At 45.1% G+C, this 27303-nt stretch overlaps 1 protein-coding gene across 2 annotated transcripts in view; it reads left to right on the top strand.

The window, feature by feature from the left end:
* Window positions 1-27303, top strand: part of LOC147668910 (uncharacterized) — a 436976-nt gene that overhangs the window by 5584 nt on the left and 404089 nt on the right. For both annotated transcript variants that reach the window (XM_086948355.1, XM_086948356.1), the window contains exon 2: window positions 17759-17885. In XM_086948355.1, the coding sequence (XP_086804481.1) occupies window positions 17759-17885 (127 nt within the window). The remainder of the gene's footprint in view (window positions 1-17758; window positions 17886-27303) is intronic.

The following is a 27303-nucleotide window of genomic DNA, read 5'->3' as shown; positions in this document are numbered from 1 at the left end:
AACTTCATGTTTAACATTTGGATTTAATCAGATGAACTGTTTATAAGACACTTCGTGTCTCTTTGCGCCTTGCACCAGGGAGCCTTCTTCCTAGTGGGGGGAGCATTGTATTAGTTTCTCGAGGGTGCGACAGAACTTCTTGGATTTCTTAAGGTCATCGTTGAACCAGGGGGCTTTTTTGCTAACTTGCTTGATTTGATGGTTTTTCAAGGGTGCTAGTTCGTCTGCGCTGTGGGTGATCCATTGTGTGAGGTTGGTGGTGCTTGGTTTGGGTCCGATGATTTGGCAGGAGGGTTTTGTTGAAGCGATGTGAGGAGTTGGTCGGTAGCTAGAGGCCATCCCAATGCGGAGTTAGGTAGCTAGAGGCCATCCCAATGCGGAGTTAGGTAGCCAGAGGCCGCCCCGGCACAGAGGTAGGTAGCTTGAGGCCATCCCAGTGTAGAGGTAGGTAGCTTGAGCCCATCCCAGCGCAGAGGTAGCCAGAGGCCATCCCAAAGTAGAGGTAGGTAGCTAGATGCTATCCCAGCGTAGTGCCAGCCCTGAGAGACATTTTTTCACAGTCACCCTCAGTACGCCTGTTGTCCCAAGTGCGGAAACATTCACATAGCTGTCACTGTGTACACTAATACTGACCTTACAGTTCATTGGTTCCCCCATTAAAAGCATCTATTGAACTTACTGCATGCTGCGCTTTGTAGAGGGCACAGTGGCCAACTTTTCATTTTACCTGCTTGAACTTTTGTGGAGTGTAACATGCCTAAAACTTGAGACCGAATGACATCTCAGCTTTGCAACAGTCCTTGGTGCACTTGTGGGTTGTGCACATTGTAGGGTCCAATCTCCCCCACCCACCATGTGTTTAAAAAAAACTGCAAACCAAAGCTGCTGTCTCTGCTTATTTTACCCTGAACGTTCAAACTCTGCAGTTGGCTGGGAGCCAGACATTTGTTTTACCTGCATGAACTTCTGTGGACTGGAACGCGCTTGAGGTTGGATCCTCTCCAGTTCTGGGTGCACTCATGCATGCGCATCAGTTCTGACAGAAACTAAGAGACTTCCTGCTGGCCCTGATAAAAGTCAGCGAGCGATGGGTGTAGCCATTCAACAAGCTTCTATGCCACAAAACGGCAAAACCTCGGATTCATATCCTATTGTCAGTATGGAATCAGAAGCCCTTTTGCCAAAGCTTAGTACTTCAGCAGCTCCTAATGAAGCTGTGACTAGGACTCATGACCACTCCTTCTGAGTACAGCAAGATGGCACGGACCCGAACGGATACCCTCCCAAGTAACGATAACAAACAACCAGGGTCCTTGGATTACCCATTCGGATACAGCATATAAAATTGAGCACCCACATTATTAACCACAGGAGGAGCATCAGCAGGCAACTACACTGGAATCACTGAAGGCGGATCAGCATCCTCCCAGGCTCTGGGGACCACAGAAGCTGCTCTGCAATGTTCAAATACCAAGTTGCTGTTCAGCCCGGAGTATCACTCGCAAGTCCCCTATGACATTTTAAACCGGGGGAACATCCTAAGGTTGCTGAAGACCATTCCTGGACTGAGCGGATTGGAGTCAAGTGATATTATATCATTCAAATTCCACCCCCCTCCAAAAAAGTTCCCAAACCTGAGAACCTACATTAGCATCATTCGTTTCGCCAGATCATGATCAATTAATATTATCCAGAACAGAGATATTTAGCAAATGGAGCATCAAGATCAGTCCCTTCAGAAAGATTGATTATCCCACTGTATTGGCTAAATCACAAATTCCTATATCCCCCAGCAGGAAGAAACCATAGTCAATCTTAAAAAACGCCCAGGGAGTTGCCATCACAAAATACAGCAACAAAGGGTGTCAACCACTAACATCTCAGTGAAAGATTGGGACTGGCTTCCTGCAGCTCTGTCTTATAGACGTTTTGATTGAAGTAACTCTCGAGTACCCCCTTGCCCCAAGCTGCCTCCGCTGTCCCTTTGCTCTTGGAATATCAATGGTCTTACTCAGAAACTTCAGTCTCCAGATTTAATTATGTTTCTAAACAATCACGAAATTAGAGCTCTACAAGAAATATCGGCCGAGTCAACTTGCCCGATGATAGGCTACATCGAGCTCTGGAAGCCGGCCTTCAGGGAGCATAGGCATGGTAGGCCAAAAGGCGGGTTATAAAAGGGCATATGGATCCAATAACATAACAGGAGAATTGGCTGTTGGGAATAAAGATCAGTAATGGAAGATCGCAGCAATTGCTTTTGCTGATCAACGTTTACATCCATCCAAGTACAAGAGAGAAAAGGCCTACATGTAACCGTCTATTGCAGATTTTGTGCAACCCTAGCCACTGACCAACCCCAGGCAGAAGGTTTGATTACAGTGGATTTTAATACAAACCTCTTCCAAGATTTCCCAGAGGACCACAAGGGGTTTTACTCCGAAAGTGCCCAGAACATCACCGAACAATCTAAGCCAAGTGGTTTCCCATGAAGCCTGTTGGGTGGATATTTGGTCTTGCAGCTTCGCAGCATGGGATTTAAAGTATTGAACGGTCGCTTTCCACAAGATAACCCTCCAAATTTGACAAGAACAGATGGGAAAACCTGTTGATTTTTTTGACTATACCATCTGTAACGTTGAAATGTTCCCCCTAGTGCAAAATTACCACATTGCTTCACGGGTTGAGGGTGATTATCTTCCACAGATCACTATCATCATGCCTTGGCGAGTGCAACATGTAGAGAAAAACGCACAGAGAGTTGCAAGCGCTTTAACGTCTTAACCGCGCTGGTTTTTTTACGCCACGGTGCAAGCGTTCTAAAGGGTGGGCAGGGCTCCATCGGCCAGACTAGGGAGCACGCAAGGGGTTAAATGTAGTATAATTCCAAACACAATGCTTGGTGACAGACCTATAGAATAGCACTTCACTCTCTCAATGCTGTATTATTAGAGTTGTTGTCGTGCACAAATCTCCAGCATCTGTCACCCTTTGTGCCACTGGCCACAGATTCACTGAACAAATTCAACAAAAGGAGGTGCACCGAACAGAGTACATTTCAGTACATTTATATTTTCTTTGTTTTCATCCTTTATGATGACATCCACATGTGATCATAAAAGCAGCCTACGCGTTTCGTTCTATTAAGGCACAAGCATTTAGAACTTCTTCAGGGCTCAAAGGGTAGAATGTAAAAAGTTAATTTATCGTGATCATTAATCCCGTAATCAGAAGCGAAATGCAGTTATCATTTTCTGATGTGGTAGTACTTCAATAGTCCCAAGTCACCCCACCTCATGGCAACGGCGAGTGACTGAAATGTAAATGTAAATGTATAGGCATTTATATAGCGCACTACTTACCCGGAGGGTCCCAAGGCGCTTCGACCGCTGCGAAACCCTTCCTGGCTTCCCTGAGAGATGGTCCCTTAAAGGGTATTTCCAGGGTGAGACCAGGCATCCCCAGCGGTCTGGTGGGGCCGTTAGTGAAGATGAGGCAAGCTAGTGCCCAGAGTTGCCGAGTGTGATCGCTGATCAGAGTGGGCACCGAGGCGAGAGAATTATCGAGTCCGCTGACCCTGGTCCAGAAACCTGCCGCGCCGGGAATCGAACCCTGGTCCCGGGCTGTCCTCTGCTCTCGGGTCTGCCGCCTCTAACCAGTGAGCCACACTACTTCACTTCTTGGTTAAGGAGAATTTTTTAGGGCAACAGAAAGTAGATGAAGCAACAGTCCTTACCCTCCAGTTCACACTATCAAAACTATCAAAATCATTACTGGGGTCAAGCCTTTCCCCATTACCGGAAGTCACGAGGGCCAAAATCTCTCGCTAATTAGCCAACGGCAGGGAAATGTTACTGGGTAGGGACAACAGCTGAACAAACTTGTTCTAAAGATATACAAACCGGTTTTCCGGCTGCTGAAGTCCTCATCCGCTGCCCAGATCAGGCTGGAATTTAGCCTTCCCGACCAGCGGGCAGCTGATGCCGGTGCCTGCCTCAACCTGTGTCACAAACTACTGTGGCCCTGGCCGGCAGCCTAGAGGCATTGCTAAGGTTGAAAATTAGTTCTAGTGGGTCAAGTCAAGCGAATAATCGGTTCCTTGAGGATTGCCAGCATCTATTGAATGTGAAATAAATTTGGGCCAGTAACTCTAGTCAATTAACCTTTAAAACAGGTATCAGAAAATGTGTTAATCTCTAGTCATACCACTTAGATGGAGTTCTCCCCACCAAACTTAGGCATGCCTGGGCAGTTAGTAACAGGTACCAGCCACCCATCTAAAGGTAAGATTCATGGGGCTTCGGTTAGAGGAGTAACCATTATTAAAACATTTAGCCAGCTGGCGTGGGCCCTCCGATGGGACAACCTGTAGGGGCTGCGGCTGTTGCAAATATTCCCGTGAACACGTTGTATGTCTCTGCCCAGCATTGTTGAATGAGCACAGGACCAGACTATGGGGAGAGTGGAACAAGCTCTGAGTTCGCACATGCAGCCAGGCCATCATTGCTTCCCTAAACTCAGTCAATACAACCTTGACTATCAAGCGGACAACATTTGTAACCATTGCATCAAACAGGTTTAGTCGTCTGGGGGCCCGTCAGGTAGACTATGCTGTTCTCTCGGGGGCACCCCATCGGCTCCTAGCCCTGCCCCTTAGCCCCCTAGAACATTGGTTTAATGATCAGCCTGTCATATATTTTTGAACCAACATTTGGAAATGTTTCTCTCATTGATGCAATCTAGGTATTCACGCAGGGCCAAGAGCGCACACGGGACAGTGACCTTAAAATGTCTCATTCTTGTTATCTGCAGTTTTTATGAATAAACCTGTCACCATAGGCGCCGCAATTTCTCTTTACGAGACAGCAACAAAAAGCGATCTTAGTGTGATGCAAAATTGATGGTGATTGTTTCACGGAATTTCAAGGGAAAATGCTGCTCTATCTGTTGCACCAGCACTTTAGAAACCAACCTGCTGCGTTTAATGAGGAACAGTTTGCTGCTACTTTCCCCACACTAACACTGTGTGACTTTTGCGCACACTTGGATGATCATTCTGGTGTGTTTTAAGTGATTTTAATGTATTATATGCTTGGCTGACAGGATAGTTTGCGCTGTCCCATTGCATGAAAATTTCCCAGTGTAGCAACATTTTGAGGGTGTCTGGCTCAAGGAATCCCTGCACTAGCACTTTTCGCTCTATCATTCTTTATCCGCACATTAGCGCGGTACTCCCTGTATTATACGGTCGCAATATGCTTGTCTCGCCCTCTGGTTTATTAATTGTAACTGTTTTAAATAACTGCATTCAAATGTTGATTGCACTGTTTTAATAAGCGTATTGCGTTTCCATGTTTTTAGCAATTGTAATGGTTTTACATATCTGCCTGCAATAAATATGCTATTATTATTCTAAAGGATTCCACACTTCGTTAGTGTAACTCCGAGGAGTTAGACGTATCAGTTAAAGATCGTGGGCTAGGATAGATTCCTGAGTGACCCTGTGTCTTAAGGCAGCCGGTTTTAAGAAGCTGGAATACATTTTAAATTTGAATGATCTGTCCATTAGGTATGGCTTGAACTTTTTGAGGAACACATCATCAATGCCCATTCAGTTCTTGAGAGTATTCAGAAGCATGCTGCGATTTACTGTTTCAAAGGCTGCCAATAGATTTGGAAGGATCCGTAGCAGTAGTTGCCTGACTTCACGATGTGAAACGCTTTGTGGACAGCATGGAGCGGAGAAGTCTCTGTGTTGCAGCTTTCATTGAATCCTGACCAGTACTCATCTAAGAGGTCGTTGTCTTTGATACTTTTAGTAAGATGCATTGCTACACTGCTTTAAATAATTTTTGTAAGAAAGGGAAGGTTAGATACACGGTAAAAGTTGTTGAGGTCACCCATATCTGCACAGTGTTTTTTCAGAAGTGGGGTAACTTGGCCACTTCTGAAGGCTGTCGGAAAGTACTCGCACCCTGAAGGGGAGATTTACTGATTCTGTCCAGTACTGAAGCAGGCGTAGATCAAGGGTGTTGAAAGTATGTCTCAGTCTCAAATCTACAAAATGGTTGGAAGGTTTGGCCTTCAAGATATCATCATATTATCTATGGTGTAGCCTCTATGACTTTACCAAAATGTTGCCTCTTGTATTCTTAGGTTTACAGGCAGTGTTCAGGTTGAGCTAGTAATCGGAACACTTTTCAATGGATTTCACCTTAGTTTCAAAGACCTATGCATGTTCTTCTGATTTCTTTTCAGTCGAGTCATCAAACCTAATGGAAGTGGAAGGTTTGTTAGCAGTTCTGGACAGTTGGAAAAGTTGTTTGGGGCATTACTTGTTACCGTTTCATTAAAGATGTTTCTCTTGTGAAATGATCTTGGTGCCCTGAGACATGCAAGATTAGTGGAGTGTGGCAATTGTCTCCATTTCTTCTCCAGCAATCTCAGGGGTTTCCTTTCTACATATTGATTATTTTTGAATCATAGTTGTGGTATTTCTGTTAATTTTTGAGTAGTGCTAGAAGATCACCAAGTAGATCCGAGCGATAGTCAACATAGGGGAAAGTTGAGTGGTTGAAGTTGGTGTCAGCACTGACTTGAGAGTAAATTGTGTGCTCTTGTGCCAGAATTATAGTGGTTCATATGTTTTGTGTTGTGACACCAAGAAGGCTCCTGTTTGGGTTGCTCCCTGTTTATGGAATGCAAGCGGGCAGAGAGAAGGGGATAAAATGATGGCCTGACCAATCCACGGGTATGGGGTCTTCTACTGGGAGCACTTCTCTCATAGCTATAATTAAGTTGAGAGTGGAACCTTTTGTGTAGGTAAATATGAAGCAGCGTTGAATTCGATCATTTTCAGCAGAAAGAGGAAAGAAAAGGAGTTTGACTGCAATGTCATCTCTGTTGCCCCAGCAAAGACTAAAGTCTTTGAGAAATATATTGTTGTCACATCAAATTGATATTATTGTGTTGAGCTCCATCCATTTCTCGATAAACGCTGCATTATAACCAGGATGGTGACATATAGCTTTTAGTCCAATAAGGGAATATTGGTGTGGGCGGAGTTCAAGAGTCACACTTTGAAAAGAAGAAAAACAAGTAATTCGGTATCTTTTCCATTAAAATACGTTAATATAGATTACTGCAACACCACTCCAATCCTTCCTTCAAGGTCACATCTTTGACCTGTAATTTGGAGACCACAGAAGGCCCATGGTATTGTGTGGAGAGTCGTTGAACCAGATCTCAGTAAGTACTTGAAGATTTAGATTGCAGTGTGTGGTAGTGTCAGCAATTTGGAGCTTATGTATCACCGCTCATCGACAGTTTTGTAGTATGCAGCATAGAACTGAACTGGGGTACAGGGTGTCCAGGGGTACATCCGAAATAAGAATAATGTTTCTGTTAGCCACTGTCATTGCTAAGTAAGTCTGATGTTTGGTTCCATGTGACAAGATAGTTGATATAATGTTCTGAGATACTTTAACCAAGGAGGCTGGGTTGGCAAAAGCTACTGTGGAAGAAGAGTGTAGGGGCGGATGAGTGCAGTACGCTGGCAGCAGGTTTCAAATGTGTTTCTGGACAAAATAAGGATGGGGTAACCAGATAGACAAGGTATATATTTGCTAATTGGGCTTTAGCACCAGGCATGTTCCTTCATCAGGTTGGAGGAAGGAAATAGATATTTCACAAGAGTTGTAAACCTAGAGCTTAAGTGAGACTGTGAAGGATCCAGTTGGGGTAACTTGAGTTGAGGAGATCAATCATGGAGAAGTGTGGCTCACTGGTTAGAGGAGGCAGACCTGGAAGCAGAGGTCAGCCCGGGACCAGGGTTTAATTCCCGGCTCGACGGGGTCTTGGGTCCTAAAATGTCCATGGACTCGACAATTCTCGCTCCGGTGCCTACTCGATTCACGGGTTCCAACTCTGCGATTCTGGGCAATAGCTTGCTTAATCTCCACAACGGCCCCTCGCGGCGGGATGCCTGGCTTTCACCTTACTGATACCCTGCCGGGGTTATCTCACAGGGGAATACCAGGACGGGTTCCCTAAGCAAGCGCTTAGAAACCGCTTGGTGATTTGCGCTATATAAATTCCTGTACATTTACATTTACATCATGCATTTGAAAAGATTTAGATCAGTAGAGTTGAACCAATGCTGACATCTGGTTTTGCACCTTCATCATTGAGACTGGGCGAAGGTTGTCTTTGAAAAGAGGCAAGACTTGAGGACCTTCAGTGAAGTATCATGTACTGTGAAAGGCTGTGCCTATTGTCCCCCTCTAAGCCGATTATTCTGGTTATCATATTGCTCGTGATTGTTTTGGGTTCAGTTGGAGAGGTTGAGGAGTCTGCGACTCCGTTGGTGCATACGGCTGGGAGGGGTGGAGGAGTCTGCGACTCCGTTGGTGCCTAGTCTAGTCTAGTCTGGATATTTGTATTGCGCAGCATATCACTTCCCGAGGGAGTCTCATGGCGCATGCAGACAGTCCCAGAAAAAAGGTAGGTCTAGAATGGGAATTTAACTGAAGAGCCATGTTTTCAGTTTTTTTCGAAAACACATGAGTTCAGTGGTCGTACGTATGTCTAAGGGGAGTTTGTTCCATAGAGATGGCGCCATAAAGGAGAAGGCGCGTCCTCCATTTCTAGCAGTTTGAACTCTTAGTGGAGTAAGTTGTGACTTGGAACTTGATCTCAGTTGTCGACCAGGCTGGTACCATGTCAGTTTTTGATTCCAGTATTTTGGTCCTGAGCCATACATGTGTTTATGTACCAAGCACATGGTTTTAAATATGGCTCTTTTTTTTTAACAGGGAGCCAGTGTAGACTTTTTAGGCATGGCATAGAGGGGAATCGTCTGGGTAAGCCCAGGATCAGGCGAGCAGCCATGTTTTGCACTACTTGCAATTTCCTAATGTGGCACTCATTTATGGCAAGAAGAAGAGAGTTACCATAGTCTAGCCTGTTTAATATGAGTCCCTGAACCAGAGTTCTGCGTGCTTCTGCTGGTAACCATTTAAAGACCTTTCGTAGACTTCTCATGATTCCAAACCAGGTGCCTACAGTATGGTTTACGTGGTCCTTCATGGACAATTTGTTGTCCATGTGAAATCCTAGATTATGGACTGATTCTTTGGGGATGGGGCATTCCCCCAATTCCGTGGGCCACCAGTCATGGGTCCAATGTTCGCTTGCTTGCCCAAAGGTCAATATTTCAGATTTAGTGCCATTCAACTGGAGATGGTTTAAACTCATCCAGTTTTTTTTACCTCTATCAGGCACATTTTAAAACGCTTTTTGGTGTCATTTACGTCCGGGCCAAGGGTAACCAGTATTTGCGTGTCATCCGCATATGATAACACGTCAAATCCGTATGTCCTGATCAGTGTAGCCAAAGGGGCCATGTAAATATTAAAAAGCGAGGGGCTAAGAATGGAGCCTTGCGGCACACCTCTTGTAACAGGCCGAGTACTGGCCAGGCTGAGAGTGATGGTGGTCTGAGTCTAATCGGGACACGTGTTGAGATTATCAAGGATCAGTGGAGGGAGTAGGTGTGGGGATCATCTGGGATGAGTATGGGGGAGAGGGAATATGGTGGGAAATTGATCAGGCGGGTGTGAGCTGTGGATTGTGTCTCAGAGTGTGAGGGGATATGGCTGATTAAGAGAGAGGTTTGAAGCATCAGGTTTACTGGATGGGGTTTGGGGTGCTCAACCTCAGACAAAGTTTGTTTGTTTATGGATTTATATAGCGCAGCTTGTCACCCGTGAGGATATCCAGGCGCTGTCCATGGGCATGGGGAGATTAAGTGTTTTGCCCAGAATCACAGGATGTTGTGCCAACGCCGAGACTTGAACTTGGATCCCCAGCTCATGAGTCGTCCGCTCTGGCCGCTGCACCACATCCTCTCCTCAAGTATGTCTTTGATGTGGAGGAGTTAGGAGGGGCAGGGCTCTGTCTCATAGGAGAGTGAATTTTGAGTGTCTTCAAATGAGAGAGACCGAGATTGGGACTTACTGAAGATAGTCCGTGCAGGATAGTAAAATGTATAAGGATTCGGTCCTAGGCTATACTTAATCCCCCGGGTAGTCAGCGGGTAAATGGGGTTGGTGAAATGATGAAGAGCTTTTCATTGGAAACAAGGCTTGCAAATATTGTATAAAAGTTAAGCAAGGAAGATGTAGGAGCAGCAGTGAGAAGGTCAGACAGAAGGCTCAGTTCACTTAGAGCAGAGGAGTAATCCAGAACAGTGGTAGGTTTGGGAGGATGATACTCTTAATGAGGCAGTAGTCAAGTGGATCTGGTGAGTGAGTAAACTGTGGGGGTGACTAACTCACAGCGTTGGAGGAAGATATCTGAGGTCAAATCTTTGTGTCGGTCCATGACCAAAATAGGAGCAGTGGTCCAGAGAAAATGCTGTAGCGAAGATTGTCTTAGTCAGATGGTTGCATAATACCGAATCAGGAGCAGTGTAGTGAACTGGACTAATTGACAAGAAGTGAGTGTGTCAGTTCAACGGCTGCCGGGGGGAAGGGGAGCTGTTGTCTCTGGAACCTTGTGAGCAGGAGGTTTGCCTTGTGACGGACGGTGTAGTGAAGGAGATCCTCTTCACAGCACTGGGAAGCCACCAATTCGATCTTAAGCATATCTCGCCCCAAGACCAAGGGGGCAGTATTAAACATACAAAAGATTTACAAACTCCAGTGTATCCCGGTAGCCACATATGGGGCCGAGATATGTGGGACGGTCAACTCCTCTGGTATACAGCAGGAGGAGAGTAGGTTTTGCAGGAAACTACTGAATGCTACAATCTCAACCTCCCATTACATATGTCATAAAGAACTCAATATTAATTTTATTACTGATTTTATTAGGGCCCGTCCGGCACTCCTGTGGATTGCAGTATGAAAGAATGAAGCAGCCTCCTTGACACAGATGATTATTAATGACTGTCTAGGTTGTGCTAGGTGTCTAGAAATTCCATGGTTGAGTGGTGTGCTGAGTAGCTTGCGCAGTATAAATATGGAAAGTATTTTTTGGGACCCTACACTCGCTCCCTCAGTCGCAAAAAAAGAAATGCAGAATGCTCTGCACTCCCTATATAAGATCGAGCGGGAGGCGACAGAGGCCAGAAAAATAACTGCGCAACTACATGGATATTGAACGGTAAAGTCATCCACTCCATATGTATTTGTTCTTACCAATGCGTCGGTGGGAGACAAGCCTATTGTTCCGTTTAAGAGCTGGCACAATTCGCTTCGCACTCTGCTTCCCACTTGGCCATAGTCCTAACTCAAATTTGAACCTGTGCCCTTGTGATGGGAGGAGTGAGCAAACTATTAAACACTTTATATTTTTCTGCAAATACTATATTAAATATTTTAAACAGTTTTTATGTCCTTATTTTAATAAAAGAAGACCAATCAGTCTAGAGGCAGCATTTCGATCTATGTTAGCATTAGATGATGTGGACCTTATTTTTCGCACTAGCACTTTTTTAAAATCGGCAGTAAGGGCGCGCAGAACTATGATTGATGCCTGACATTGTTATAAATAGTTTTGTATTGTTTCTTCATCGTCCCTCTATTTTAACAATCTATTTGCACTGTCATGTTGTATAGCTTTGCACAAAGTCACTTTGGAATTGTATAATGAATATTTTTAATGGTCAATTTTCATGATTTATTTGTTTTTGTGCTTTTATGGGTACCGTTGTATCCGAATAAAGTTGTACTGAACTGAACTGGGAAGAGTTACAAATAGAGAGTTGAATAATGTCAGACATATATAAGTGGACTGAATAAGAATCCTCCAGTTGTTGTATATGGAAATGCTGACTAAACCATTAAAGGAATGATGTGAAGCTTTTTTTAGGTTGCATCTATGTGGGATGTTTGAGGCACAGGGAGTGGAGACCACCATTGCGTCTCTGTTGAGAAGTCTTCTGGTAACAAGTGTTCTTCTACAAAACACAAACTTGAATCCTCAGTTTGTTCTCAGAAGATGAGACCTGGAGATGGCTGCCTTCATCTTTAGCAATTCTTGTACCAGTTAATATCACAGTTCTAAGCAATAATATTTCACCAACTGCACTATTTGTCCATGCAGTTCCAAGTCACCAAAGGAACATCAGGGCACTCGTGAGACAAATAATGGTAGGAAACTAACCTGGAATGTTGCTGGGTTAAAACCAGACAATAGAACTAAAGACACTAATTAAGAGGAAGATTATTAAGTGGCCATTGATATTAGAATGGAATGGAACATTTATTGCAATTTTTCTCTTGGTGAAGCTTTGCCGTTTTTTGGGAAGAAGTTATTAATGTTGTGGATAAACACCCCTTTATCCATCTGCGATTGGGATAGAACCGCTGTCAGTCGCAGATCTTAGTGAGGAAGCAGTTGTGGATAACAACTTCCTTTATTCGTCTGCGGCTGGGATAGACTCGCTGTCAGCATAGATCTCAGTGATGAAGCAGTCGTGGATAATGACCCCCCTCTATCCATCTGCAGTTGGGATAGACATGCTGTCAAGTCGCAGATCTCAGTGATGAAGCAGTCATGGATAACAACTTCTTTTATCCATCTGCAATTGGGATAAACCCGCTGTCAGCTTGGATCTCAGTGAGGAAGTAGTCGTAGATAACCGCTTCCTTTATCCATCTGCGATTGGGATAGACATGCTGTCAAGTCGCAGATCTCAGTGATGAAGCAGTCATGGATAACAACTTCTTTTATCCATCTGCAATTGGGATAAACCCGCTGTCAGCTTGGATCTCAGTGAGGAAGTAGTCGTAGATAACCGCTTCCTTTATCCATCTGTGACTGGGATAGACCCGCTGTCAGCGTGGATCTCACCGATGAAGCATTGTGGATATTGCTGACAAATCATTTATTTTTAGATGTCTATAATAAAATGAAAACCCAAGAAGAATGCTTGGTTCAATAGCAACTGTGCAGCCCCCTAGAGGACAGAAGTGTGGGCCGGTAGGCTTTTGCTGCATTTAAGTAAAAGAAAAGGAAACTTAAACAAACTGGAGGAAAAACAGACACATATCTTATAGTATCTCAAAACTATATTAAATTCAGTGTTCTCAATATTTATAAATGGTATGGGTTATTTTTCAAATACTTTTCAATCAGGGAACTTTGAACACAGTTCAAAAAGATTAATGAAGTGTCAGGATGTGAAGATAAACCCTTGGCGCAGCCTAATTTACTTTCCACAGGATTCAGCTATTTGGTCCTATGTAGTGGCCCACCGAGCAGGTTTATGGGCCTTCAGGAGAAGTGTCATGCCAAGTACACCTTCTGCATCAGACACCAGCTGAGATAATGCAGCAGATGCCTCTTCCCCCCACTTCCATAAAATCCTGTGTGTGCTAAAGCGGTGCTTTCAGGAAATATATGGTATGCAGGTGATCAGAACTACTCTTATAGTCTGGTCTTCCGCCATTCCCCAGCAAAAATATCCTTGTTGCTCAGATTTTAAAGACAAGCGTGGGATAGGAAGCAACACAACATGAGGCCGTGTAAGAAGAAAGTTTGCAAAACATATCTAAAAGTACTTGATAGCTTAGTTGGATGAAAACTGAATATTACCCTTAACCAGGCATCATTTCAAGTTCATGCTTGTACCTCTGACTAAAACAACTGGTCACCAACCCCACCCACACTGCAGGCCACACGCTCAACCCTATCTTCTCAGCCAGCAGAGTAAAATACGCCCTCAACGAAGAGCTCACCTGGGTCGACCACCACTGCGTCCACTTCGTCATCTCGGAGCCCCCCCCCAATACCCCAGCTGCCAGCGAGACACGGCGCAGTTAAGCAAAGGTATCAGAGCTACGATGGGCCAACGCTTTCAACTCCTCGCAACCCAACACTATTTTAGATTCAGAACAAGTGGCAGACAACTGCACTAACTGGCTCACGACAAGCATTGACGAAGTCGCACCTAAGACACCCTACAACCCTAAGAAACAAACACGACACCCCAATTAGTTCATGGCAGAACTGAAAAATAGGAAATGTGACTGCAGACAGAAGGCAAGAAGATGGCGCACCAGAAAGACCCTCGAAGACCGAAAACACTTCAGAGACATCCTCATCCGAGGCCACTACCTCTTGAAGAACACCAAGAAGACCGCCCTAGCCACCTGCATCAAGGACCGCTCCAGCAACAGCAAGGAACTTTTCAACATAGTCAAGGAGTTTACTAACCCCTTGGCAACTGAAAACAATATCACACCCTCGCAAACTGTCTGCAACACCCTCTCAGACTCTTTCCACGACAAAATCAACACATTCTACCAAGACTTTACACCCCAACCCCGATGACATCAACAGCACCATGCCTACCAATGCACTCCTGCACCAGCTCACCCAGTGAAACATCCTTACCGAGAAGGAAACAGTGTCCATCATGAGATCCATCCATTCCAGAGACCCAGCAGACCCCTGCCCACACCATATATTCAACTTCGGCAATCAACCCATCAGCAAAGAACTCACCAAGGTCCACTCACTATGGCCACTTCCTGCAGAAATGGAAACATGCAGACGTGAAGCCGCTGATGAAGAAGCCATCTGCGGACCCAGGAGAACCCAAGAACTACAGACTCATCTCCCTGCTCTCTTTCCCAGCCAAAGTCATAGAGAAAGCCATCAACATCGAGATCACCAGACATCTAGAGAACCAAACCTTCTGAACCCATCCCAATCCGGTTTCAGAACCTGAAGGACGTGAACCCCTGGAAGAACATCAACTGCCTCAGACTCAACACCAACAAGGCAGAAGTATTAATCTTCGGGAAAGGCAAGGATACCCTCTGGAACAATGATTGGTGGCCAACTGAGCTGGGCCCAAACTACAAACTCACCAAACACGCCCGCAACCTTGGCATCATCCTCTACAACCAGCTTTCCATGAAGAAGCAGGTTAGCCCGGTCTCAGGCTAGATTATGGTAATTCCCTCTACGTAGGAATCGTCGCCCAATTTGTGACAAAACTCCAGACTATTAAGAACACACAGCAGCCAGACTCATCCTTGACCTTCTCAGATGTGTGCACATCACCCCTCACCTCAGGAAACCCCACTGGCTACTTGTAGTGAAGAGAGGCCAGCTCAAGCTAAAGGACCGGCGTACCTCCACAACTGAATGAATTTCCTCCAACCTACCAGGAAATTCCACTCCGAATCCCCCTCCCTAGCAGCCAGCCAATGAATCGCTGAACGTACAGCAGAGGCTGCTTCTTCTCCCACCTAGCTGCTAAGGCCTGGAATAACTCCCCGGCATCTCAAAGCCTCACCATCGCTCCAGCAGTTCAGAAAGGACCATAAGACTTGGATGTTTAACCATTAGGAGAACAGGCAGCATGATTTCTCAGTGCCTCGTGACCCTCCTGGGGGATGCAGCCGCGCTCTACGAATCCTGATTGATTGATAGACCAACTCTGGACTCTGTCCTGTATAAGAGTATTCATCATGGCAACAATATGTATTATTGCTTATTGGATTACCCACTTGCTTTTGATAAGTGAGCAGAAACTGTGTGGGCGAAACGTGATAGTTATGGTAAAGATAATAGTCATCAGCCTCTGAGGTTTCACAATGTTACTTGGTTTAGCATTGCCCTAGAGCACTCTGGCGGCATTATCAACTGGAAGTGTGCAGTTAGTGGTCCTGATTAGGGCAGCGCGCCTGCCCCAAGCCTCATTACTTTTACTTGCTTAGGACCAGCCTACTCACTTGCAGAGTACTGCATCTAAGCTGGCCTATCTTGGAGGGTTTCTACTCCCTTTTTTAAGGCATGCCGATAATTTGACTTTATTCAGTTAGACTCCAGCAATCTGTAACACCGCAAATTGTTTCAACATTACAAAAAGTTTCGTGTTTGGTAGGAAAAAATAGGGTTTTAGTTGATATCACCCAGTAATGCCAATTGGACAAATTAAGGCCTGTGCACAACTTGAAATGACTTTGCCATCTTTGTTACTTCGAAATATCACCTTAAAAGCTGTTGCAGAAAAAGTGTAAATGAAGGCTTCGCGACACCAATCCCTACATAGACCATGCACTGAGATGTCTTACATCCATGCAGGGTGCACCATAACCAATAGTAAGATTAGAACTGGGCAGAAAAGCCTTACATTTGCTGCCTGCTAACTCTGCAGCCCTGTATTGGTATAGATTTAAAAGCTGATTCTGAGTAGATAGAAGGGTTCACCTGTTCTAGGATTAAAGGATTAACTTCTCCGTATGCAGGTAGTGATTTTTCCCAATTCCATTTATTTAGGTTCTGTATTACAAAAGTCACATATTGTAACATATTGAGCATCGCAGCCACCCACGAAGTGAATGATTCCACAGCATAAAAGAACAGTGTTTGCATACTCTCGCAAACCTGCAGTAGCTAGCAGTGGTACATAGTCTCTTGACAATCCTAGAATGCTCTATCCATGGTGTCCAACAGGATGATCTAATATTGCACATCAGACCATCCCTTGTTGCCAGTCTCACAGCGTGGGTGCAGGTGGCGAGAGCCAGTGTCTGGCAAGATTAATTTTATACAATCAAATATCCAAATTCAATTCATATTTTGATATGGCGAGGGATTCCATTCTTCTCCACTGTGCCCAACGGCAGTAAGATGAGGGACATATTCATATGTATTGTGCGATGCTGGTAAGAGTCTGAGTAAGTGATATCGGGTACCCCAGTAACATCGTGCAGTCCCAGATCGCATGATACAAGTCCACCTTGTCAGTCTTGCGTCTGGGACATAGTGGGGTGGGACATCTGCCCAACTTCCAGAGTCCCTCCGGTGAGGAGCATATCCTATGTACACATGCTGGAGTCTGTACACTCTGGGCTCAGACCCGGGCACAGTATCGAAGCAGCTTTGCTGACTGTCCTGGATACACTGCGTCAGGTGGCAAACAGGGAGAAGCTGGTAGCTTCAGTTCTGTTGGAATTGTGAGCCGCCTTCGACACAGTCACATTGTGTTCTCCTGACCAGACTGTCTGAGACTGGCATCAATGCAATGGCTAAACTATGGTGCAAATCCTACCTAAAGGATAGTTGTTAGATGTGTACCCTGCACCGTACATGGATGAATTTAAACCATTAACAGTAGGGAGTCCCTCTGGGGTTGGCGCTAATGCCCACATTGTTCAATATTTACAGATGTCCTCTGATGATACTAATAAGATCTTTTTAACTTCGCTGCATGAATTATGTAGACAATACCTGATTAGTCATCTCTGTGAATCAACTGGGGTCTGCATCTATCAACATCTTCCATCTTTCCATGTTTGCGGTGACTTTCTGATTGTGCTATAAGGCACTAAAGTTTAACTGGGACAGACGGAGGTGGTTTGGATCACCAAAGCGCCTTGTAGCGACCCTGTCCTCCATCGTGATGTGTCACCAGATCCAGGGAAATCAGTGAACAGCCAGTTTACCATCTGGCCTCCACATGCTGCTGGTACTATCTTGCCTCTTCTCCCAGTAGCCGCTCATTGTGTAGAGGGCCAGGTGACTATTTTGATTTGTCTGCAGTACTGCAGTTCCCTTTTAGTCTATTTGTTAAAGGGCCAGTTGAAGAAACCCCAGTACATTCAGGAAGTGCCAGCCAAACCTGCTCTTGCCATGTATGAGTTTTATTTTATTAATTGATTACAGTGTTTTGAAGGAGGCTATTCATCCTCTCACAAAATGTACTGAATTTATGATTTTTAACTTTCTGTTCCAGGCACCAATTACTTTCCATGACGTAGCTGCCTACTTCTCAGAAGAGGATTGGAAAATCTTGAACGAATGCCAGAAGGAACTTTACAAGAATGTGATAAAGGAGATTCACCAGGCTCTGCTTCTGCTGGGTAACTTTGTGCGATCTTCTTCTGGGCTGATAAATATTTTAGTTGTTGGTTTGGTTCTGCAGTGAAACTCTAAGAGTATTTTGTTTCAGATCTTCCTCTGTCCACTTCTCCAGCAGGATATTATTGCATTTTAGATACTCCTTGAGAAAAGCTGCTTTGCCGGTTCGAATCTGTGCATCAGGTGATCTTTGTGGATAAAGTTTACACACTTATGAATTGTTCTTTTGTTGTTCCTCTCCAGGAGAGCTAGACCTACAATAATACCTTGTTCAGGTGAATTCCCTTCACAACCTCTCCTCCTAAACATAAATGTGATTTCCAGGTGGAATTTCTTCTTAACATCATGATTGTCTGCAAGGTAGACATTTCATCATCTTGACCCCTAATCTGAAAATGTTCTCTGGTGGACTAGAATATTCTTCCATTTTTACTTTTTTTCATGGGAAAGATGCCCTTCACCTAAACCAATTCTTGAGATTCCCATCTTCATGATTTGTTATATTGATAGTGACTCTTTTTTCGCCTCCCCTTTTAATTCTCTTGTCTGAGGATTTACGGTTCTCAGCACAAGACCACTCAGCGCCTGACCGTCCCTCTTTCCAGCTCACTGAGCCCTTCACTGGGCTCTCTGCTTGCTGCAGGAGTTTCAGCTTTCCTTTCATCGAATTGACCAAACGTGTGGTCTGCTTTTTATACCTATATCATCCGTTAGTGTAAATTACCCCTTGTTGCCCCGTATAAGGGTTCTTCCACCACTAGTACCCGCTCATTGGTGGAGCCTGTCCATGCCTGCTGTTGTGTTATTAGTCTGAAAAAGTGGGTATACCCTATTATGAGGTTCAGACCTTTTCACATAATCAATTGATGTAAAAGAGATTTCTTGTCTGCTTTATGAACTTTATTTAAACTTGCCTTTTTTTTGTAAATAGAACTTTTCTGGTGGAGGTGAAACATCATGTTTTAATGAACGGACTTCCTTTGCAGGCTCAAGGTTGCTTTAAATCTAGCCCTTTGTCCTTGGTTGCATCATTCATTTCTTTCTATCCTTTCAAAGGTGTAAGAAATGCTCTATTGGGTTTTAGAATACAATGGGATAATGATGGCTCTTTGCGCCTGCTGATCGGTCGGCTGATTATTGACTCCCTGCATTCCCTATATATTGTATAACTGCTTCAACAGGGGGCTCTTGCAAAGTACTCCTTCCGGGCTCTGCTGTTACCTGCGTGAAGATATGCACAATAGAACCATTAGGGCTGGCAGCACAATACGCTTTTCTATTATAAAGGCACAGCTGCTCTCTCTTTCTGTGTCAAAGAGGATTATTTTGCTGTCAACATAATTTGCATAAAACAGTAGCAAATCTATTTGTATGTCTGCATTTTCTGCAAGCCAGTTCAAGGTTTGTGTACTGGCATCAAGGTTCACATAGAGGTTACTAATAACGACTTTTGTAGCCTTTAGGTTAGTCTTTTCTGTCCCTCCCTGTTGGGACGGAACAACCCCTTCCATGGTGACTGACATGCACACCTGCCCTGAGCTGCAGCGATGTCTGGATCCCTGGTTCTGATTTGGTTATGAATGAGAATGGATCATGCGTGTACACCACGACCTAGGCCTGCGATATGGTAGTTGTTAGATCTGGGGGTCTCTAGTTGGCTGAGGTAGGCACCTTAGACCAAATAGGGACCCTTGCATCTAGTCAGGGCACAGGGGCACACACTGTAGATAAACCCTGCTCCCTCTAGGTAGCTTGGCTCGAGTAGTCAGGCTTATCCCCAAGGTAATGTGTAAGTATTTGCATTCGGTTACAATGACCCCCCCCAATGTACACCACAAACTGAGACCACACAGGTGAGTTATACATAAATAACTTTTATCTAGTTTTGGCACTGTAAATAAAATCACATAAGCATTGCACGTATTTCTCTTATCACTCTTCTTCTTGTTTCAGGTAGGCACTTGTTTTAGGAAAGTTTCAAAATAGTCTCTAGTCTCTCAAAAATAGATCGTGATAGAATGACTCAGGTGTAGGAATTCAGCACTAAAAAACGTGCTTCCTAAACTGTACTTGGCCCTAGCAGGAGCACCGCTCCTTCTACTCAGGTTCCCCCCTTCTCAATGGGGAGATCGGGCACTTGTCGTTGGTCCCCGTGTCCCACGCTCAATGCGGGACCTTCGGGGGACGATGCCCACGCCCAAGAATACTTCCGAGGCGAACGTAGTCACTTGCACAGCCCCAGCGCTTCCTCTGCAGCCGGTGTCAATACCGGGTGCTGGGGGCAGGCGATCTCTCTCTCTTTAGGGTTTCAGACTCACCCTCGCAGGTACGATCGTTGTTGCAGGCTTCAGGTGCTGAACGCGGCTTCTCCAATCCGGTCGCGGCGTTTGCAGGCTTCTCGCTGACGTCGAGGAGTTCTCCGGAGTCAGCCACTCACAGCGCGGCTCCATGGACAGCTTCCGATGACGCGGCGGCACTTCCTCCAATCGATGCGCAGCTCACGAGAACAGCTTACAGCAGCGGCCAATCACAGCGCGTCTCTTCTCCGACGAGCCTCCAGGCGACAACCAATCAGGTCGCGGCCCCTTCGTGCATCAGCCAAGGTGCCGATCAGTTTGCAAGTTGGTTTCGCGGGCCCTAGGCCGCGGCCGTGAAGTCCGATGGCAAGAATTTACGGCTCCCGGGGTCACAGGTCAAGCGACTCCGCACGGAGTGCGATTTAACCCCTTGGGAACACCGACAATACTTCTTCAGCCCCACACGTGCCGATGAGCACGTCGAACAGTGGTGCAACTTGTAGGGAATCTTCAGCGCGGCGCTCCTAGACACTCAGAGCAGCCAGCGCGCCCCGCACTCGATCTCTTCCGATTCTTCAGATCGAACCCACGCTTCCAGGAACACACAGCAAGGCAAGCAGGAGGGCACAGCAGATCTTAGCGAACACGGCAGTTTCTTCTGGGGCAACCTTTGTAGTCCTGGGTTGCGGACAGGAGGCCAGCTCTTCTCAGGCCCTTGGAGATTCACAGCAAGACACAGCACACAGCAAAAGTCTTTGTAGGTTTCAAGCAGGGTCACAGCACACAGCAAAGTCCCTCTTCTCCTCAGCTCAGTTGGTTAGTAGAACAGGTCAGCCCTTAGAGCACACAGCAAGGCAATCTTCCTTCAGTTCTTCAGTCCTTCTTCCAGCAGAGGTTCCTTCTTGATTGTTGTAGAATCTGATTTTCTGGGGACAGGGGTCCTATACTTATACCGCAAAAAGGCTTTGAAGTCCTTTGAAGTCCCTAGAAGTCCTTAGAAGTTCCTTGTGCATTGGACCCTGAATCCTTGTCTGATCCCAGATCTGGGTGGGGTGGAGCACTTCGTTATCTGATCTTCCTGGTTCCTTTCAAGGAGAGGGGCAGGGTCGTCAGCCACCCAGCAGGAGGTTGGAGCCAGTGTTGTGGCAGGCAGGCACAACCCTAGCTATTTCCAGGTGCTACCTCCCCCCTTCACTTCCAGATGCTAATACCAGCACCCCATCAAAGGGCTGACTCATCTAACCCCCTGGGGGCTTCCTGCTCCTGTCACTTCCAAACCAGACAGTCAATCCCCAACCATACCCAGGCACACAGGAGGGTCAGACAGGAGAATAGCGACTTCTCTAAAAGTACTATTTTCCCACTCAGGATTTAACAACAACAACAACAATTTATAAGCTTTATTCGACATTTTGTCATAAAAGCATTCACCTAGCCCTATACAATAAATACTACTGATAAAAATTCCTCTAAAAATACATATTAAACATTAGATGTCGAATAATACATAATAAAAGGTCATAAAATTACAACACATTATTACTATTTAAAAAACACATTTCATAGATTAAAAAACATACTGCTAGTCGCAAGGAAAGACAATTTATGGATATGCATAATTTCATTATAATACAGTAGCCAATAATGATCGGGTACGAATTAACCACGACCATGCCAGATATTTTGCTACACCAACCACATAAAATGTTGTACAGTCTGATTCAGTATCCTGAGGGCTTCGGATTGGCTTCGGGTTCCCAACTTTAAGCACACCGGTTTTAACCACTTGCGTCTGGGGGCCAAATACAGAGGACAACAAAACAGAAAATGGGAGATGTGTTCAATTTCCTCTTTACAATGGTGACAATGTTCATTCCATGTCTGGGACCAATGCTTCTTAAATGCATTTAAAGGTAATGTACCAATACGAAATTGAAAATAAAGTTTTCTATCATACGGTTTTTCAATTAGGTCCCAAAAACGTTCGTATGATGGATACATTTTTAAGTTTAAAAAACGAGATGTTAGCTTTGCACTTGTACTGTCACTAAACATTGCAAGGTATATCCTCTCCCAGTAAAGATCTTTTAGCTTATCCTTAGAGGGGAAGCAAGTTGGATCATTGTTGCCCCATAGGTGGTCCAATTTCAATTCTGTAAGTAAACCCCGCAGCTCCCTTAACCATGGGATGGAATGGAAATGATCGAATTTGATGACATCCATCAATGCTGCTGCGTAGTGGCCTAACTCTGGGGTCACCATAATTCGCCTCCAGTACAGGAGGGGCCGAAGCCTCGCTATATCCACAACTGATTTTCTGCCCAGGTCAAGTTTTAGCGGAATTATTGGGGTACTTTGGGGGACCATTGCGACCCCTCTTAGAAACCTATTTTCCGCTCGGCCCAGATCGCTCAAGTTTGAGAAACCCCACAATTCAGAACCATATAAACAAGCCCCCAGGACTTTCATAGAATAAATTTCCATGACACAGTTCAGAGGCTTAGTCAGAGAGGTACGGTGTTTTAGCGAGATGGCACCTGCTAACTGTCTAAATTTTAGAAGGGTTGTAGTTGTGTGATGTTTCCAGCTCATGTTTTCTTGCAGGGTGATGCCTAGGTATGAAAATGAGTCAACTCTTTCTAGTGGTGTTCCTTTGTATTTTATTACACCCTTAAAAGAGGACTGCTGATTAAGGCACATAAATTTCGTTTTGGTAGTATTTAGTTCTAGGCCCTTTTCATCACAGTATACACCAAAGGCATCAACTACTTTTTGTAACCCACTAGGGGTGCGGGAAAGTAATAATGTATCGTCCGCAAACATGAGAACTGGTACACGAGAACCGGCTATTACAGGGGCGTCACTAGCAATCTTCTCTAGATGTGCAACAATACCATTTATATAAATGGAAAAGAGAGTTGGCGCTAGGACACACCCTTGCCTCACCCCACGTTCAACTGGAAAGGAATCCGTTACCTCTCCTTGTTTTCCCCATCGTATCTTTGCGAAATTGTTTTCATGTAGGCGAACAAGGAGTGTGAGCAATTCCTGTGTTATACCTGCATCCGCCAAGGTCTGCCAAAGTTTTTCCCTGGGGACTAAGTCGAAAGCAGCTTTTAAATCTACAAAAACTGCATACAATGTCCCCTTCTTCAAGGAGACATTTCTCCAATAAATTGTTAGAAAATGGAGGACTTGGTCGACGCTGCTAGTTAGGGGCCTAAACCCAGCTTGGTAAGGTGACAAGATGTTATTTGCGTCGATCCATTGCTGCAGTTTATTTTGGACTAGTCGACCCATTATCTTTTGGGCTGTGTCGATCAAACTAATGGGTCTGTAGTTTTTAGCCAGGGAACGGTCACCTTTTTTATATATGGGAATTATTTCTGCTCCCTTCCATGAGGCAGGCACTTTCCCTCCCATAGCCACTGCATTGGCCAACATTGTAAAGTAGGTGCACCATGACTTCCGGTCAGATAGAAAAATATCAGCCGGAATACCATCCATACCTGGTGCTTTCCCCCCCGCTACACAGTCTAATACAACACTCACATCCCTCTCAACAAATAGTGGTGCTTTATAGTAGACTTGCGGAGGAAGACTAACATTATTAAACATAGGATTACGGGCATACTGTGGTTGAAAGTATTCTATCCAACTGTTCTTTGCGACATTATTAACAGGCTGGGGTGCTATGCCACCCTTTGCCCATTTTACTGAGGCCCAGAAGCGCTTTGAATCCTTGGAGGCACAAATCTCCTTAAGTTCTTGCCAACAATCCTCGTCCCAACGCTTCTTAGCCAATTTTTGAACCTGCCTATACTGGTTTCTCGCCAGCCTTACTGCTTCAGGCCTTCCTAGTCTTAATTCCTTCCCAAGGTTATCTCGAGCTGCCCTGCAGTTCTTATCATACCACCCCCTGGTTTCTTGTGCTTTCTTCGTTTTACTTGTGGAGATTTTTTTACGGAAAAAACTTTGGATTGTCGTAAAAAGTATCTCATGGGCAACCATCATATAGTCGGTAAAATTAGTCTGCCCAAAATGGGACTTAATCTTAGCGACTTCACCCACCACTACTTTCTTTAGAGTCTCTATTGTAGCGAGATCTTCTAGGAGCATACTCCACTTCAAGTAACGGGAGTTATTAGAACTTACTAGATCCTGTGTGACCATACGCTCCTCTCTAGGATAAACAAATAAGTCATGGTAGGTATGTAGTGTCAGGCACAATGGATTGTGGTCACTCTCAATCTTGACCTTCACTTCCATATCTTCCAATTTATCCCAGAGCCTTACATCCAGGAGTATATAATCTATCCTGCTGGCCGATCTACCATTATCAAAGGTATTTTTCCCCATAGAATCTGACACTGTCCGACCATTCGCTGCTCTAAGTCCTCTTGAAAGACAAAAGCTTTTCAGTTGTATAGCTACCGTGCTCCAATTCTTAATTACAGGGATATCTAGTTGGGGTATACCCCACTTGGTATCCTCATCTTCAGACAGGACTTTATCCTCCTCACCCAAGGGTTCGAAGGTAGAATTAAAATCCCCGCCTATTATTATGTAAGTGGGGTCTGGTAGCTGTTCAATATTGTTCTCGAGGCACGAAAGGGTCTCTGATGGTTTACCCCTGGCTACTCCCCTTGAATACAAGTTAAACAGGGCTAGTTGATGACCATTTTGCCAGGTAATATCAAGTGCCAAAATATCGTTAGAGGGTATAGACCTTTGCTTAACCGAACAATTCAAGGTTTGGCGTACCCAAATTAACAGGCCCCCCGAGGGACGTCCCACTCTATTGCTTATTGCCGGGACAAAGAAATTTAGATACCCTTGCCTGAAAATTGGTATAGGCGACCAAGTTTCTTGAAACATAATGATATCATACTGGTTAATAAAATCAACCCAATCGGGAATATTTAACTTATTAGCAATACCAGCTATGTTCCATGAAATGATTGATAATTTCGGTTTAGCCTGCTGGGAGTACGTCTGTACAATATCAGGAATAATTAATGTTTCTGCAGGATCTACTCCTAGTATTGTATTTTTATTCAATCTCGATGGCAACTCAACTTCCTCCAATGATTTTTCCTGTACCACCTGGGCTCTGTTTCGTTCTTCCAAGCAGGGAGTACAAAATTCATCTAGGGGAGGTATAGATTCGTCTAACATAGAAATCTTAACATGACCTTGGCCCAACCACTTATTCAGGGTAACAGGAGAGACACATGCGAGTCAATCACACTCATTTAAATCCGTTAACACAGAATATTGATTATCCAAGTTTAGCCCCCACTCACATGCTGGGTTAGTTCTAGCCCTTCTATTTCCCACTACTGTCCATTTAGTTCTTAATATACTCGGCTTTGCTACTAGACCTCTTCTACTATAGAAGAAATCCAGTGTCAGTGGAACTATTTCAGCTGTCCTACGTTGTGGAGGGAGAATGTTCCGTAGGACATCGGGCAGAACATCGGGGCCCTTAAAGTTCAGGACCACACAATCCCCTTGGAATTTCTTTGGCTTAGTACCTATCCACCTAACTCTTCTTGCTGTAAGCAGATCGTCTGATAGTTTTTCCTTTCCCCAGGGGGATATATGCATGTTACTACTCAACCACTGGAGAGCCTTATTTCTTAGGGAATCAGGAGACTCGATCTGACCAGTTTTCAGCAAGGGTGTGTTTGCTAGTACTAAGATAAGGGGCGAGGCTTCAACAATTAATTCAACTGGGGCAGCTTCTGGGTTTAAGATCTCAGGAATGCTGTTGCCCGCTAATTGGGCTGTCTCAGAAACTAGGGTCATATCAGAGGTGTTATCATTCCTAAGGCTAGCTTGTTGGACCTGATCTAAGGAGGCTTGTAGGCCAGTATTCATGGTCACCCCTAGTGATTTTCCCACAGTCTCCATTTGGTCAATTTTTGAGGCAACTAGATTTGGTATTTCACCCACCCCCTCGTTGGTTTTCCTTAACAGGGACTCTAGCTTGTTGACCTTGGTAACTAATTGGTCAACCTTTGATATGAGGGGTTTCATTAAACCTAGTAGTTTAGACTCTAGTGTACCCATGAGCTTAATTAAAAGGGTGTCCTCCCCTTCTTCATTTTCATACTCTTCCTCCCTTATCCCATCCTCTTTCTTTCTCTTTGCTCGTCTTGGGGGGGTTACGGGTTTGTTTTTAGAAGAGCGTAAGCCACCTCTTCTAGGTGGCGCCTTAGTGATCCCTTTTTTTGCTCTTGGAGCGGGGACCGGTGTTGGGGGGGTATTGATTTCTATAGCTGGCTCCTCAATTGTTACAGATTTATCTTGGTCTTCTAAGTTGATCAGATCTGTAAAGGGGTCAAGTTGGTGGTCCGTAGAGGTCATTGAACCATTAATTTCTAAGTGCTCAATTGGGTCTTCACTAGGGTCAGTGACAATAAGATCATCAGTCACAGGCTGAGACACCCCTGATTGATTAATTTGGGCACAAGGTGGCGAATCCCCCATACCTAGGGAGGACCTCCGATTGTTATTAATTTTTGTCACTACCTGAACTAAGTAATTATGCATGGTATTAGCCGGAGTGACAGGCGTTTTTTGTTTGGACATAATGAACAAACAGTGGATAACAACAAGGACCTTACAGTAAATAACAAACTATGGACCTGTTACACAATAGATGTAGAAGTGTATTACCTTGCCACTATTCAATTTAGAGGATGGAAGCAAGAGGGGTGGCCCAGTCCAGTCTCTCACTGTCTAGAACGGGCTAAAACGGGCCCGCCCTTGGCCCGGGCTTCGCCCGGCGTCCCGCTCGCGTCCCGCGTTGCGGGTGGACCCGACTTTTATGGCGCCTCCTGGCGCTGGATGGTGACGCGCACAGCGTGCGCTGAAGCAGGTCCCCCTGGGGCACCGAGTCCGCTCTGCTCCCACTGATGTCTCCTGGAGCGGCGGTAACTCGGCGTGGAGCGCGTTTCCCTCCTGTCAGTTGCGGAAATGGCGTGGAGTCACCAGGTAGGTCAGGGTGAGGCAGGAACACGGAATAGACGGGTGGACCCGACTTTTAAGGCGCCTCCTGGCGCTGGATGGTGACGCGCACAGCGTGCGCTGAAGCAGGTCCCCCTGGGGCACCGAG

This window comes from Lissotriton vulgaris, unplaced genomic scaffold (assembly GCF_964263255.1).
Source record: "Lissotriton vulgaris unplaced genomic scaffold, aLisVul1.2 SCAFFOLD_907, whole genome shotgun sequence".
NCBI classification, from domain to species: Eukaryota; Metazoa; Chordata; class Amphibia; order Caudata; family Salamandridae; genus Lissotriton; species Lissotriton vulgaris.
This window is presented reverse-complemented; position numbering and strand designations above follow the sequence as displayed.